Source organism: Rhinatrema bivittatum, chromosome 3 (genome assembly GCF_901001135.1).
Source record: "Rhinatrema bivittatum chromosome 3, aRhiBiv1.1, whole genome shotgun sequence".
Taxonomy (NCBI): Eukaryota; Metazoa; Chordata; class Amphibia; order Gymnophiona; family Rhinatrematidae; genus Rhinatrema; species Rhinatrema bivittatum.
In genome coordinates, this window is record NC_042617.1 from 126,387,510 (window position 1) to 126,403,583 (window position 16,074).

Here is a 16,074-nt window from a genome sequence, read left to right on the forward strand (position 1 = left end):
TGACTGCTTCCAGCTCTGCCTCATGGCCAGTTACTAACTTTCTCCTTTCACGCTTTTTTTCTTCACCTCAGTGCAAGTTCCCCTTTCAGTCCAGCTCATGCTCTCGTCTCTCTGGCAGCGTGAAAAACTTTCAGCCCACCCAGCCCTGGTTCTCCAGCGCCTGCTGCGAGCCCTGCTCCGTCCGGAGCCTCTGCTTGTGCGCTTCCTGACTGTTCCGGGTCTCCACAGTCGGGCACGTTTTCATCCTGCGCGGGACATTTTTTAAGGTCGTGTATATGGTTGCTTGTGTTTTTAGAAGAAGGGCTGTTTTTATTTTCACCCTTTCTTTCTTACCCCCTCCCCACCTTGGGCTTATTGCGCTCTGACTATAGTTCCCCTTTCTTCACGCTCAAGCCTTCCCTCCTGGCCCCCTCTCTCCCCAAGAGGCTCCCGCTCAGCGTCTCTCTCTCTCTCTCTCTCAGTGCCCGGCGCCCCCCCTCCCCCCCTTTTTTTTATTATTTTATCTTCCCTCCTTCTTTCATTAAGCAGGAGTTCGCGCGCCTACTGTCTGCCCCCCCCTCCCCTCAGCGCGCGCGCCTCTCTTTCTCTCTCCTCCTCCTCCTCCTCCTCCCCGGGCTGCACAGCGGTGGCCATTGGCTTGGCCGGGGCTGCCTCCGGCGTCCAGCCCCCGATGAGTGGCCATTGGTGTGGCGGCTCGCGCCCCTCCTCCTCCTCCCCCCCGCGCGCGCTCTCTCCCTCTCCCTCGCGCCCGCCCTGCCCCCTGCTTTCGATGCCTCTGTCCAGCCAGTGCCTGACGTTCAAGTTCGCAGGGACGTCACGTCCGCACTTGAACTTGCAGCTCAGGGGGGCTTTTGCCATTTTTTTCATCTCTCGCTCTCCTTCTCCCTTTCTCTCTCGCCTCTCCTCTCCCTCTTCCCTTCTCTCACTCTTTTTTTTTTTTACCCACCACCCAAAAGAAAAAAAAAAAAGCCATGACGGCTATCCCACAATTCATCTTCCCTGCGCCATCTTTGTATTATTTCTAATTTATTTTGGATGTCAAAGGCATTTGATGAAGATATTTTCGGCGGAGTCTCCTTCGCGCCTCGCCCGGCTCTCCCGATGTGAACCGAGCTCGCCAGCCGCCGCCGCCGCCAGCCACCAGCCACCATGTCTCGCCGCAAGCAAGGCAAACCTCAGCACTTAAGCAAACGGGAATTTTCGCGTAAGTAACCCCGCGCCCCCCTCTTCTTTCTTTTTAAATTCCTTTTTAAGAGAAAAGGGAAAGGGGGGGGGGGGGGGAAGAGAGAAAAAAATGACATTTAATTGATACTCGTGCCAAAGTGGAGTGGAGGGGAACAGGAGCTAGTGCTTATTTTTAAACTTCACTTTTCTTCCCCTCCTTCCCCTGCAGCTTACTTTCCCCTTTGCTTCTTCTTTCTTCTCTTGTTTTTATGATCTTCCCACCCTTTGTAGAAAGGGCAATCTGATATTATATTTTTTTTCTGACCTATGTTAGGGGTCAGTATCCATCTCTCTCTGTTTGGGGGGCGAGCGGAAATAAATGTGCTTGGCAAAAAAGAAAAAAAAGGGGGGGGGGATGCAAAGAAATTCCCGGGGAGATGCGAAATGGTCATTGCAGATCATGGTCAAGTAGAGAGGGAGGGGGGGGAGGTAAAACAAAAATCAAAAGACGCTTAACGTGCGCTTTCTTATTAGACGTACAAAAAAAAATATAAGGCAGCAGGAAAGAAAACAAGAATCTGTATTCCCCCCCCCCCGAAAACAATCCTCCCAAAGGTGCAGCAAGATTTGGAAGCCGATCGGTGACCGGGGACGAGAGGGGTCGCTGGGCTCGGGGGCAGGCTCGCTCGTCCTTTCTTCCCGCTCCTGTGGCTGTTGTTATTCTTTTGTAAAAAGTCCTTCCTCCTCCTCGCTCGCTTTCGGTTCTGGTGGTTTGTTTTTGTTTTTTTTTGGGCCGGTGGCAGCTGCTCGGGAACCCAGGGCGAGGTCTGGCGCGAGGGGGGCTGACCCGGGCTGCTGAGCCACGCTGCCTCTCTCTCTCTGCAGCCCCGAAGCTCCCCACCCCCACCTCCACCCCCCACCAGAAGTTGGTGCCGAAACTTTCGGGCGCTTCTCCGGCAAGGCGAGAGGAATTCCCTCCTCGCGCTCTTTACTAGTTTTTGGAAGATTTTCAAGAAGTGGAAGTGGATTTTGATTGGGAAAAAGCTCGTGTCTGAATGTTTACAAAGCACCGCGTGTGCGGAACCGCCTGCCAACAAACACACCAGGCGGCGACGCAGCAGCTTTGGCAGAGAAGCCCCAAAGGCGAGCGAGAGGAGCCGGGCCGGGCCGGGCTGCGGCACCCGGGCTGCTGCTGGCCCCTTTGCCTTGAATTTTGCACGGGGGGGGGAGGGGGGGGGGTGCGTGTGCTCGTTTTCTTTTTGGTTTCGCTTCTCCCCCCCCCCCCTGCCTCCCATCTCTGTAACCGAAAGTTGCAGCCGATCTTTGCATTTCACTGCTCCTGGCTCATATATAATGTATACATTACAGACTCCCGCACACGTTTTACACCAACAGCTGCTTTTTTTTTTTTACCTTAACCACTGGCCGGGCTCACAGGTAAGTGGGATCGATCGAGTGGAAGAAACTTTTTTTTTTTGGTGGCAAAAGAATTCGTTTTCCAGGATGTCGATCTTTACTTTTTCCCTTTTTACACTTTTTTGTTTTCTCTCCCGCACCTTTTGCTTTTTCTTTTGGCGGGTCGGTTCAGTTATAGGGGGAGGATGAGGCGAGGGGGAAGAGATGGTTGTAGGGCAGAAGATTATGGGGAAGCTCAGCTCTTCCTGTCTTGCACGTTGCTCTCTCCTGCTCCTGGACTCCCCCCCCCCCCCTGGTTGGGGGGCAACCTAGGAGTTTCGGAAATGTTCCCTTTCCCCTAGCCCAGCTGACGTTTTGTTTGTCTCTTACTACTTTGCTTGCATGAGTGTGTGATTTTATTTCAGGCTGTTCAGTGAGTAGTGGGGTGGATTGGTATTTTCCCCTCTGTGATCGGGATAGGGGGGCTGAGAGCTGATTTGCCTGGAGGAATTAGTCAAAAACGTTGCTTTGCTGTTAACTCTGACGTTCAGTCGCTAGGAGGCAGAGCAAGATCAAAAAATCTGCGACGAACTTGAACCTGATCAAGTCTCCACGCTGGCTCTGCCCTTGCCTTTTCCTTTTAGAAGTGTGTGGTGTTTGATTTTTATCTTCTGGCGAGGGAGGTGAGAGGAAATTATTAGTGCTTCTCTTTGTTCACAATTGTGACATTTTTACTATTGCCCGAGAGAATCCAGTCCATGCACTCTAGAAACAATTTGAGGGGTTCTCTCTCTCTCTCTCTTTTTTTTTTTGCTTTGCTCAGATTGCAATCTGTGTTTTCACCGCTGAGAAAAATCCCCGAGGAAGGCAGCCTAAGATTCCTAATTTTGCGCTTTATATCTGATGTCCTGCGATGTAAACCATCCCAGGAGAGTGGAATGGAGCCAAGAGAGCGTTCTGCAAAACCTTGGATGAAAACCATGCGCTTTTATAGAATGGAAGCATGGAAAACGGAGGGATTTTCCTCTTTCTCTTTGATCTCCTTCCCACTACATGCGGTGTAAAATATACCAAAAAATAAAAGAATTCAAATTGTCCAAAGAATAAACTCCACCTCTTCCACCCCCTTCCAAAAGTGAGCTGCAATAAAACTGCTTTCATGCCTTAAAAGTGAGGAGATCGCATTTTCCTAATAACTCGTTCTTGTAAGTTTCTTTGGAAAGATCTGCTTAAAAGTCATTTTTAGATTTTTTTTTTAACGTAATAATCAGTAGAAACAGAGCCAGAAATCGAGAGAGGCTCCTTGCTGGCTGCCTGACATGTTTGCCTTTCGTCCACGTGTTTAGACAGAGCAGGGAGAAGGTGCTCCACAGAGGATCAGGCTTCCATTGTGCCTTTATTCTTTACCAGTTTGAACGGGGAGCGCCTTCCCTTCTTTCAACTTCATCCAGTGCATCGTTTTATTTGAATGCTCTTAGTTTCCTTGCACCTTATTATTTCCCACTTTAAACACACACATGTATTTATAAACAAAAACTTGCTACGAGTAATTTGCTCCTGATGTGCCTTTTTTTTTTTTGTCTGCTTGAGAGAATCACACTGTAGTGGCTGTTACTTCCTCTTTCTGGCCGACTAAAGGCTGGAACCTTCTTTGTGTACACTTACTGTTTCTTTTTTCTCATTTTCCCTTCCCATCAATATTCCAATTTTGCCTACATTCCTTTAATCGAATCACTGGTGTTTAGATTTCAGTTCCAAAATACCCATGTTCTGGAAAAAAAAAAGTGTTATGTTCAAATGCATACATAATTTAACCTTCATCCTGAAAGGGGCATTTAGTGCAGGTGCATGTAAAATAGAAGGAATGACAGAGCCAAGGGGGATCCTATTTTTGTCTTGTCCTTGTATGCAAGTGCATGTGATCTTAATAATAATTGATTATAAGAAATGATAAAAATCAGGAGGGGTTTTTTTTTTTTGGGTTATCTACATATACATCAGCAGCCAAAGTATCCTCATGAATGCTTCATTGGATGTATTTATATGTCAGGATTTAATTCTTGTTAATTAGCAATAATTTACTTTAAGAGCATGGAAAATGTTGAGGTTACGGTTTTATATCTGTACATTTGATCATCTTGTTATTTTCAAGAACTTTGCCTCCTATAAAATTAATTAGGTGAAATGTGGAGGTGTAATCAGCAACCTCTGAATTACCACTTCATTTCCTGGTTTTGATTGTAAATCAAGCCAGTCACTACATTGAGAAGGCTCTAGCCAAGTCTGTGCAGCTTAGGGTTTGGGGTTTTTTTTTTTTTGTTTGTTTTTTTCAAGCTATTTGAAGCCCATGCATTGCACACTCCTCTACTGTTTAAAAAAATAAAAATTAAAATTTACAGTTTCAGTTTTTAGGGCAGTGGCAAAATGAGGCACTTGTGTCATCTCTGTTTAAGTTCCCATTATATTAAAACATTAAAAAAAAATCTTTCACATTTAATGCATCATCTAAGCATGGTGTTTCATGGTGGGTTTTTATCCTGGAAGCACGTGCCTTCATCTGATCAAACAGAAAGAAAGGATGCCGTGGAAGTGCATCTGTAGTTTGATTTGTTTGGAATAGAAAGAAATGTTTCAAGTGAAAATGCCATCTCATAGCCTGGCACGGCCCACTCCTGTTTTATTTCTCTGTGCTGGGCGAGTGTACGTGTGTAGGGTATCCTCTGGTCAGTTAGCAGAAGGGGGGGAGGGGGAGTGATTATAACATTGTTTTGTATAACCTTCATTTTCATGTGGCTGACCTTTTGTTAAATTAGGAGTAGTTCCAGAATTTCTTGCCTCTGGTATGTATCCCTCCTAGTTAGAGCTCAGGTGCTGTAAGGTAATGCGCTCAAAAGTATTTTACACTGCAGAACTGATAGCTACTGCAGTTCTTTCCCTCTTTAATATTCCCTCTGGCATGGGTGGAAATGAATGTAACCTGCTTTTGCTGGATTTCTATACTTTGCGAAGATCTGACCCACTATTCTGCAGTCCAAATTAAAATCTATTATTATTTTTTTTAATTCTCCCTGGCTAAGTTCATTAAAATGTGAAACTGGCAAGTTATGTTGAAGAAGGTCAGTCTGTAAGAGTTTTAGTCTGCCACATCTACCTTACCTGAGGTTTTTATAGACTTTGTTTATATGTCGTTTTTTTAGCTCTCTCATAATGATTATATTGGGGGAGAAAAATCAATGCCATTTTTTTAAAATCCTAAAAAGGAGGCAGTGTACCTTGCTCCCAGATTTTGGTGCAAAGTTTTTAATAAACCCATGCAGGGCAGCGCTGCCCTGATGATAGTATCCACTGGCGATTATGTGTACAAAAATAGTCTCCATATTGTAGGTTTCTGGAACAGATTCAGAAAATTTGTCAATTTTTTTGACAACATTAGGCAAGGTGTTTCAAGTTTATTTTTTAAAAAAGGACGTTCTGCCACTGTGAGATGTGGCATTGGGTGAATGGTGCTTATGTTTACGTGACGGGAGATACCTGAGGCTGTTCAGAATACTTTTAGGAATGTCTTCCTTCAGGGGGGGGCAAATTTGGTAATTGGCTTAATTTTATAAGTACTCAATCTTCTGTTTGGTTAATGTTTCTTAATAGAATGATCTGCAAATTACAAAATCTGCCCTTGCATTCTGGGGCACAGCTGGGAAAAAAAAAAAGCCATAAGTGGTTTTTGTTTGCTTTATGATTTTTGGTGTCTTCGTATCAGGAATACTTTTTATTTTTTTATTTTTTATGAACATGGCTGTATATTGTTAAACTTAGTTTTGCAAGGTGGTATTTTTCTTTTGTTTAACTGTGCCGTATGGGTTAACTTTTTAGTATATCGATAGAACAGAATTTTGAATAAAGCTATAGGGTGAGGCAGGCTTGAGGCATTCTTCCATTCCTCTACATATTGTGCGTGTGTCATGGTTAAAGTTAGCACAGCATTGCTTTCTACATGCATACATTAATCTTACTATTTCCATTGCAGAATGCTGTATTCAATCAGCCTTGGTGGTTCTTGTGTTGTAGTAGTACTCTCTTTTGCATGTTTTTTGTGCTGGGCATTATGGAAAAATCGGAGGTGTTCATGGACATAGTCATTGTCTTGCTTTCTTCCCTCCCTCCCCCTTCCCCACCATTTTTTTTTTTATTCTTAAGAGCTCTTATGTTTCTTTATTTTGTTTTTCAACTACAGCCGAACCTCTTGAAGCCATTCTAACAGACGATGAACCAGACCACGGCACGTTGGGAGCTCCAGAAGGGGACCATGACCTCCTCACTTGTGGCCAGTGTCAGATGAACTTCCCGTTGGGGGACATTCTTATTTTTATTGAGCACAAACGGAAACAATGCAATGGCAGTCTCTGCTTGGAGAAGGCTGTGGATAAGCCTCCGTCACCCTCCCCAAGTGAGCTGAGAAAAGCCTCCAATCCAGTGGAGGTTGGCATCCAGGTCACACCGGAGGATGATGATTGTTTGTCAACGTCATCGAGGGGAATTTGCCCGAAACAGGAAAATCCAGCAGGTAAACAGAAGCAGGCATCAACTTTTTTTTTTTTTTTTTTGCATGATTTTTTTTTCTTTTTCTTTTTCCCTTTAGCTAAGCTGGGGAGAGCTTTCACAGCTGTGAGGTGTTATATTTCTCTTTCCATTTTTAATGCTCATGACAGGCTAGGTGTGAACGGTTCTGCATGTTTTCATATTAAGATCACAGAAAAATATTCGTACCTGGATGAAGAATTGTAGGATGAACAAGCATAGGTCTTTTTTTGCTTTTCAGTGTTTCCAGCAACTGTTCATGTCCAGCGGGCTCTTTCTAGTTAACTGGGACTGTCCTGAAAATTTTAAACTTCTTGTAGTATTTTGCAGCCCTTGATCCTCCCACGTGTCTATCATATATATTTTACATTTTGTACATACCAACGTACTGTGAAACCATTGTGCTTTTTTTTTTTTTATGTTGGGGCTGAAAGAGTTAACTGAGCTTCAGCCAGCTTTGGATCCATACTGGCTGTCAGCCTATGGACTGTAATTAAACACAGCCCCGTGGCAAAGTGACACCACTGACCTTGACTTTAAGATGCCATTTTCGACTGGCCAGGCCGGAGTAGAGAGGGCAGTTGCTGAAGCGCTGAGACATGCATACTCGAAAAGTTTAAGGGCATGTTGGAAATTTCAAAAGGTTGGGTTTGACAGAAAAGGCTGCTCTTTGCAGCCTCCCTTCTCAGCCAAACGACGAATGCTTCTCTCTGCTCTCTGATGTGGTTTTGACAGATATGTTTTGATTTTTCTCTGTGGTTTACACAACCATATCTCGCCCCTAGAAAATGCCTGGGACAGCTTTCCACTCCTTTTGCAGGAGGAAAGGCTATCATTTTTAAGATGTGAACGAATGGCGTGGTACTGTGAGAATAATCCTTAAAGAAAGGAAGCTGAGGGGATGGGTACTGTAATAGCAGAGGATGAAACTTGGTGCCAAAACTATTCAAAGCACAGGAAGGAGGTGGTGGCGGCGGAAGGAGGAGCAAATATTTTGCTAGGCCAATTTTGACTAAGGAATTTCAGGTGCTTAACTCGGAGGTGCTTGGCCTTCTGTCTTGCTGATTATTTTATTTTTAAATGTGGGTTGTTTTTTTTTTTTTTGTATAAAACTCTCAAAATTTGTGGTTTGGAGGCTATTCACGACATTTAATTGTATTTGCCCTCTCCGCTGGCTAAAGAGAAGTCTATTTTACTCCACGATAAATTATCAGATGTTAAACTGAGGACTGTTTTGCACCATCTCTGGCTAGAAACTTCAGCTGTAGTAGGCCAGTGCCCGCTCTTTCTTCCCTCAACCGATATTTTAAAATCAAAGTTGTTTTTGAAAGCTTTTCGGTAGTGACACATTATGTATTTTTTTTTTTTTAAATTCTGTTCAACACAATGAAATGCTCAAGTCACCAGGTGGTTTCCGCATGCCTTGAAAGCTTATGGCATTAAAATTTAAAATAGGGTTGGCTCGACGTTTGTGACGCTCAGGGTACGAGATATTTTTGTGGAGCGATCTGAGGTGGTGCCCGGGGTTCCCATGCTCTCCGCGTTGAGCAGACGACGTGGGGGCACTGTTAATAAAATCGGAGCCTGGTGACTGACATGCCAACCCTCAGAAAGCTCTAGGATCAGGCTAAAATGCCGAACAAGGACTACTAACGCTCGTGTGGTACGTCCTGTGTACACATTGAGCAGTTCTGTTTAAAAGACAGAACGCAGTGTCTGTCAAGCAAGAATTAAAACTATGCTGCTTGCCACAGTCCTGCATGGCTTATCTGTTGATGGTACTGCCTGCAATAAATAAAGCTAGGGGGGTGGGATTCTTCTGTTTATAATTTGACTACTATGGTTGGTCAACGTTTTTTGTAAATGCTAGGATATGGAGGCAGTATAAATAGCTTTTGTTGTTATCCTGAAAACTGTTTTATGTTCTGTAGGGTTAAGACATGGGCTCAAGAGAGATGACAGTAACTAGATTTGTGCAGGTTTTGTGGCAATGTGTGCCTAGCAGGTAATGGTAGTACTGAAGTGTGTGTGTGTGTGGTGTGGGGTATCTTGGGTGCAAGAGTGATGGCACTTTGGTGGCGGGGAGGGGGGGAAGAGGAACCTTTCATGCTTTGATAATTATGGAAGCGTCTGCTGCTCCATTCAAAAATGCCCCCCCCCCCCCTATGGAATTGATTAAGCTGCCTTTGTCATATTATCAAGTGGTCTGTTTTGTATTTAGATCCAGCACTTTTGATAGCACCAACCAGTGAATTATCGCACAGTGTTCTTCAGGGGGAATAACATTTAGGCCACAGAATAATTTGTGTTGCTGGGTATTTTAGGGGTCCCTAAAGGTAGCTGCATACCCTTCTGTTTCTCTGCTTTTTGTTTCCAAGCCCAGAAGAAAACAAACTCCCCCAGCATTCGGTATATTGTACAAAGTGGCACACCTTCTGCTGGACAGAAGCAGAGCGAACTCCCTGGGATAAAGTGCTGGAAAAATCTATTTGGCAACCATGTCTAAATTTGAGTCCTTTTTTTAAAGGATGCTTCAGAAACGAGGCTCATTCTAGCACTGTGCATTTGATTTCGAACCCGTGCAGGCTCTCTAATGGGAGCTGAGCTGCGGTATTACAGCAAAAGGCAGATATTCTAAGATCTGGCACCCGAATCTTAAGAAATTAGGCAGAGTCAGCAAGGAATAAAATCATGTGTATTTTAACTCTTGGATGGCTTCTCTTTATCCTGTCCCCCCAGAAAGGATTAGCTCTTTTTGGAATAGATAGATATTTTTATATACCCCAACATATATATGTAATTTCATATCCTGTTATAGTTAATCCTTTTAGCTCAGAGTAAACTTTCTGAGTGCTGTTCATCGAAGACCATAGTAGGAATGTCATAAATTTAAACTCAGAATGAATTGGATGCCTTGAGTGGCTCCAGCTAGGCAGCTTTCATCTATATGTATTAAGCCCACCAGGCTCCAAAGGCTGTGAAAAGGGCTCGCTTGGACAGTCTGGACCTCTACAACTGTGCAGGATGGGGGTGGGGAGATGGGATGGGGAAACATGAACAGACTTTCCCTACATCTTGGCCAGTGTCAAACTCGCATCCCCTCATCGAAAAATGCTGAGAAGTGTTCCTCGTTCAGTCCCCTGTGTCAGTGATGGTGCTGTTGGCTGAGTTATGTAAATGATATGTCAGAGACCGCTTAATAACAAGATGGCAAGAGCTGCTATATAGTTAGGGTACCTCGTTAAGAATATTAATCAATAGACATTTGTGGTGTGTGCAAAAAGTGGAGAAAGAACTAAATATTTGTAAATGATGTTTTATGCACCAGTCTGCATGTGTGTGTGTGTGTGTGTATATATACAGACATAAATTTGAATGTAAACATTATGAAAATGGTAGGTTTAATTTTTAATTCAGCAATGTTGCATTGTGAACAAATACAGGAGGAAGTATTTCACAGAATAAAACACATTTTTGTTCCCTTTTTTTGGTAGATCTTTTCATAGGAGAGCCAATAGCAGGCAATAGAGTTTCTGAGCAGACTTTTCTCATCGGGGCTGACGGAAGATAGATTAGCTGCCTTTTCACTCATTACATTAATGACTTTTTATAGCACACTCCTGACTTTGCTTTTGCCACTCGTGATTTCATCTTCTGAACTCATGACTAGTAATGTATCTTCCATCCAGCCATGTGATAGCTGGTCTGGCTTTGTATGAATGGTCCTCTTTTTAGTCCTAGGCATGCAGGGGGGATTTGTGCCTCATAGGTGTGTTGCATGCTTGTTGGTGCATCTGGAGGCAGTGGTTATACTGGCCCAGGGGTTCCACGATGCAGAAAGAATGGACGGTGTTTCTACATGCCAAGAGTTGCTTTTCTGTAATGGGATTATTATGTGTTGTGATTTGTCGTTCTATCATACCTTGCCTGACCAGATTGCAGAGCAACCCATAGCAAGGCTTATTCTCTGCCTGGCCTTTTGGATAGTTTTTTTTTTTTTTTGGATGGACTTATTTAAAATAACATCTATTGGACAGCTTTACAAATACATTTCACGTATGCTAATCAGTAGGAAACCATTTCAGGAAAAATAGGGATTATAGCATGCAGATAGCAGGGACCTACTTAGTTCTTATAAATCACAGGATGGGTTCCATATTTCCCTGTCTGCAGCCCTCCCTTAGAAATGTGGCAGCTGTTCACAAACGGATACGGCAGCGTTATTACAATATATCAGCGTAAATAATATGCTTATTGGTCTGTGGCGTTCATTTGTATTTTTGGCTAAAAAAAAAAAAAATAACTGACATCTGCTTGCTTTTTGTTTTTAAATTTGCAGACCAACCCCCACCCAAAAAATACAGAAGTGTGAACATACTTAATTTTATTTTTTTTTTTAAACATGACCCTTCTCCCCCCCCCCCCCCCCAGCCCTCAGTTCTTTCTCTGTCGCAAACAAAGGGACGCAGCAGTTAGAGAGGAATAATGAACATGGCAGGGAATTCGTGGCCTATTACCTGCATGCTCTCGAGGCACCCTCGGTCCTGTACATGAGAGGTGTAGTTTGTAAATAAGACCAGGAAAGGTTGTGAACCGCCTGCCTGGATGTTTTGTCGAAGTACAATGTCAGAAAAACTCTCTTTTGTCAGACAAATTGTAAATAGAACTGTCAGAGTGATTGCATGATTGAGCTGCGGAAGTGTCTTTCAGTCGTGGCCCATTGTCTGGAGACCCGTGAAAGCTTAATTAAGCCCAGTGGCCTGCGTGGCTGCTAAATTGCCAGCATTTTCAGGGTAGGGGCATGCAAAAATAAGTTAAAAGGCAGCGTGCCCAGACGGTGCCCAAATATTCTGCCTAGCTGGCGCGCTTAGGTGGCACATACGAGGTTACATCTCTGTGTGCATTTCTAATTTTATATTTCACTGCCTTTTCCAAATAATAGTTCGGAGGGACACATTTGTTCGATCGGAGGAGCAACCTTTTCGACTGGCTCCTCATCTACATGTTTACCTTTTAAGCAGTATAAAATGTGTGATGGAGTTCCCCCCCCCCCCCCCTTGTGAGATTTTGCCCGCTTAGCCCTGTAAATGGCAGCGTTGAAAGTCTCAGTGTCTCAAATCACTCTTGCTGGCCTGTCTCGCTTTCTTTTTTTGGGGGAGTGGAAGTGGGGGGGGGGGGTGGGGGGGTTAGAAGTTTGCTCCATGTAGCTTGGCTTTTGCTTTCCAGAGCTAAAATATTAAGAAACCCCCCCCCCCCCCACCCTCTGCCAAACAAACGAACACAAAAATCCCCTACAGTTGGAGAGTTGGCCTAAGGCACTGTGCTGTGAGCAGAGCTGAGGAAACTGGCAGAAGTGGCTTTTTTTTCCAAAAGATGCTTGCGAGAAGCCCTTTCGAAATCTGTGATCACTCTCCGCCAGCCTGCCTAACCGTTCCTTACATGCGACTCTCTGTGTAGGCTTCTGAGTAACGAGGAGCCAATGAAGATCTGCATCTCAGCTAAACTAGAAGAAAAAAAACAAACCCTAACCCTTTCTTTCTTAGATTAATAGGAAGGCTGCATTTGTTTTTTAATGCATCCTCTAATCTTCTCCAAATTTTTTTTTTTTTTTTTTAAGAGTGAAATCCTCCCAGCACTAAACATTTCCTTGACATCAAATGTTGCTGGAAACCTAGTTCTTCTGCTTCTGGGGGTTGTGCATTTTTTTTTTTTTTTTTGGGGGGGGGGGGTTGATTTCCCCCACCCCCTTTTTAAATAAGACATTGAACTCCAAGTAAAACAAAAGACCATGGCAAAGCCGCTCTAGTCTACAGGAAATTCAGCCCCTGCTTGGCTGTTACATAGAGGGGGTACCAGCTTTGTGCAGTAAAAGGCACTTAGCATCCAGCCGGACATCGCCTGGCACGCTGCCATTCCTTCAGCCTGAGATCTAATCACTCACTGCTTTTGCTTTTTTTTTTGTCTGCTTGGGATTTTTATTTCTGATAGGAGTATCCAGGCAGTAGTGGTGGTTCGTAAGGATTATTATTATTATTATCATCATCATCATTCTTATTTATTTATTTATTTTTGCAAGGAGGCCTGCGCTTATTATCCGATGCAGAGCCTTTGTTTTGCATCGAGCCACTTTATTTTAGTGCATGTGAACGCTGCGGGCGCGCGGAAGGCAGGTTTTGCGATCAGAGCCCCTGTGCCCGAGATGCTTTGCTGCACGCTCGGACTGGGAAAATGTCCTCTTCAGAAACTGGACTCCATACATTTTTTGGGAGATAAAAACTCCAGAAATTGATGTGACCAGATTCACCTCATTTGGGACTATAAAGTGTATATTTTTAAAATAAATGTATACGTGCACGCTGCTCCACATCACCTACAATAATGGTACATTTTGTTAGGTTTAATGTAACATTCCTTGACTTTTTTTTTTTTTAAATTAAAGGAGCTTATTTATCACAGACTGTATTACTGCTATTGTGGTGGAGTTCCTTTTTCAAAAGCGATTGCAAATTCTGAAATCTAGCAAGGGCTCATGGCACTGTGCGGAATTCAGATTCAGGCTTACAAACCAAAGCCTCGTTTATGAATTGAAAAAATCCCCAAGTAAACCAAAACAATTCCAGGCAGCGGTAGCCATTTGCTACCTGTGCCCTTTGTGCAGTGCTCTCAAAGTCCTTAACGGTATCAGATTGTGTCCCTAACGAATTGTATGGATCAGCTTTGGTAAATGATGATGATTTCCAAGTGCAGCTTGCCAACTGCACTCATGTCCCATTTCAGAAGCAAGCTGTGAAGATTTTTTTTTTTTTTTTGGTGTGTGTTGCTGTTGGGGGTGGGGGAGGGGGGAGGGTTAGCAACTTGGCCCTTGTGCCAGTCAGAGATGGAGCTGAGTGGGGGGGGGGGAAGGTTTTAAGAGGTGCGCGGGCTGAGGTGAGGTTAGGCCCGGTCTCGGCAGGAGGCCTGTGTTCCTCGTTTGCTTGTACAGTGGTGGCAGACTTTTAGCTGTACCTTGGAGCAGCCCTCAGGTGTGAGCTCAGATGGGCGCATGTAAATGTCCTGTCACAGCACAGGAATATTAATGCGTCCTCATCAGCATGCAGTAATAAAGCTGTACACAGCCAGCTTTAATACGCAGCCAGCCTGGGGAATAGTATAAAACTCCCCCCCCCCTGCCCCATGCAAATGACAGCAGCGTGAAAACGCTCCACGCACCACCGTTTTCATCCCTGGCTCTTCCCTTTGATGTGAGGCAGAATGCAAACATTGGCCCCCTTTTTCTCTCTCTCTCTCTCTCTCCCCCCTCATATTTGGTTGTCCTCGCTTTAGCATAACCTCACATCACATCACTCAGCAATGTTCCTGCATCGTTTTTGAATTGTGTGTTTTTTTTGTTACTCAGCGCACCCCCTCACCCAGTGATTTCCCAGTAATTATTATTTCTTGGGGTATTTCATGCACAGTTGCATGTGATTTGAAGAAAGGAAGTGGTTTAATAAAAAAAAAAAAAAAGGTTCATTGCTTAGCAGAAACCAGAAATTCAGCTCCAAACGACCAGGCCGTACTCCTGCGGTTCCATGTGCGCAATTTTTTTTTTTTTTTTTTTTTTTTACCAAGCCCACCAGTAAAATGATTCCTCCCCACCGATCCCTTTACCACTTACGAACATTTTTGATTGGAGAGAGAGTTCTGCGGTATGCGTTCATGTAACGGAATCAACATCCGCCACGACCAGTTGTAGTGAATCCATGCAGGGCGCAAAGGAAAGGAAAATACAGATTTCCTGAAAGAGAACTCCCGAGCAAAAATTAGCTGCCAGGGGCTGCTGAGTCCATTTGCTCGACGGAGCACCGAATGGTTTATTCTGTCTGGCCACCCTCGAGACTCGGAGAGCTGCTTTTGCTCTCTCCTTCGCTATGTTTGACACGTGAATGTGAGGCCACTGGGATGGTTTGTTTTTTTTTAGTGATTCAGATTTAGATAGCCAGGGGGGAAATAAAACGTGGACAACTTTTTTTTCAAAAGAACAAAGCCAAACTATGAACTGGATTGGTATCGTTATCACTGGGCTCTCCCACATTAGGGTGTTGCGGGCAGCATGGCCCTGAGTCCCTGATTCCACGCGGGGCTGTTGCCGAAGGCCCCACCTGAGGGGGAGGGGAAGACTTGGACATGGCCACTGGCAAAGGTGGGGGGGGGGGGGGGGGGGTGTTGATCTGCATTCGCAGGGTCGCCAGAGAATCTGTGACTCTGGTCATGAGGTATCCTTTTTTTTTTTTTTTGCTCGTGAAAGGAAAACGATGTGTACAAAACTGGGGATCGGAATCACGGCCGCTTAAAATGGGCCTCATGAGCGCCTTTTTGGTGTGTGCGTGGGGCAACAGTTCCTGCCGCGGCTGGTACGGCGTCAGGATGCTCGGCGTTTCCCTCTCGGTGCTTTCCGAGAAGCCGGCCCAGTACTAAGCAGCCCATCCTTGTAGCTACTTCATTGGGCCTTTTTAAATTGCTTTCGCTGGAATGCGTTTTAACAGCTGTAACTGGTTTTATACTCTGTACCATGGTTGATCTTTTGGCACTTGCTTAAGTCTTCTTAATCAGATTTTTGGTGCAGCGTGGCCTAGTCCCTGCTGGGAACTACAGACTTCCTTTGGGGGCATGCTCTCCTCCTGGGATGAGGATGGGGAGCGCTTTTCAGCTCTTGCTTTTTTTTTTTTCTTCTTGAAAAGGATAACAGACTTGAAGTTAGTTCACGTGACTTATGTGCTTTGTTCACCCCATTTTTTTTTTTTTTTTTTGGAATATGGAAATCAGGCCATCTTTATTTCCTTTTTTCAGTTGGCACAAGAAAATGGATGATATTAAAAAATAAAATAGAATTACAACTAAAACATTTATTATTTATCAAAAATGCCTTACAGTATTTCAGTTTGAAGTATTTAGGTACAT

The 16,074-nt window shown here is 44.3% G+C and overlaps 1 protein-coding gene across 4 annotated transcripts in view; it reads left to right on the plus strand.

Moving 5' to 3' along the window:
* Positions 1-773: 773 nt before the first annotated feature.
* Positions 774-16,074, plus strand: part of BCL11A (BAF chromatin remodeling complex subunit BCL11A) — a 207,262-nt gene continuing 191,961 nt past the window's right edge. For all 4 annotated transcript variants that reach the window (XM_029593725.1, XM_029593727.1, XM_029593728.1 and 1 more), the window contains exons 1-2: positions 774-1,204; positions 6,791-7,120. In XM_029593725.1, the coding sequence (XP_029449585.1) occupies positions 1,150-1,204; positions 6,791-7,120 (385 nt within the window). In that variant the 5' untranslated portion in view covers positions 774-1,149. The remainder of the gene's footprint in view (positions 1,205-6,790; positions 7,121-16,074) is intronic.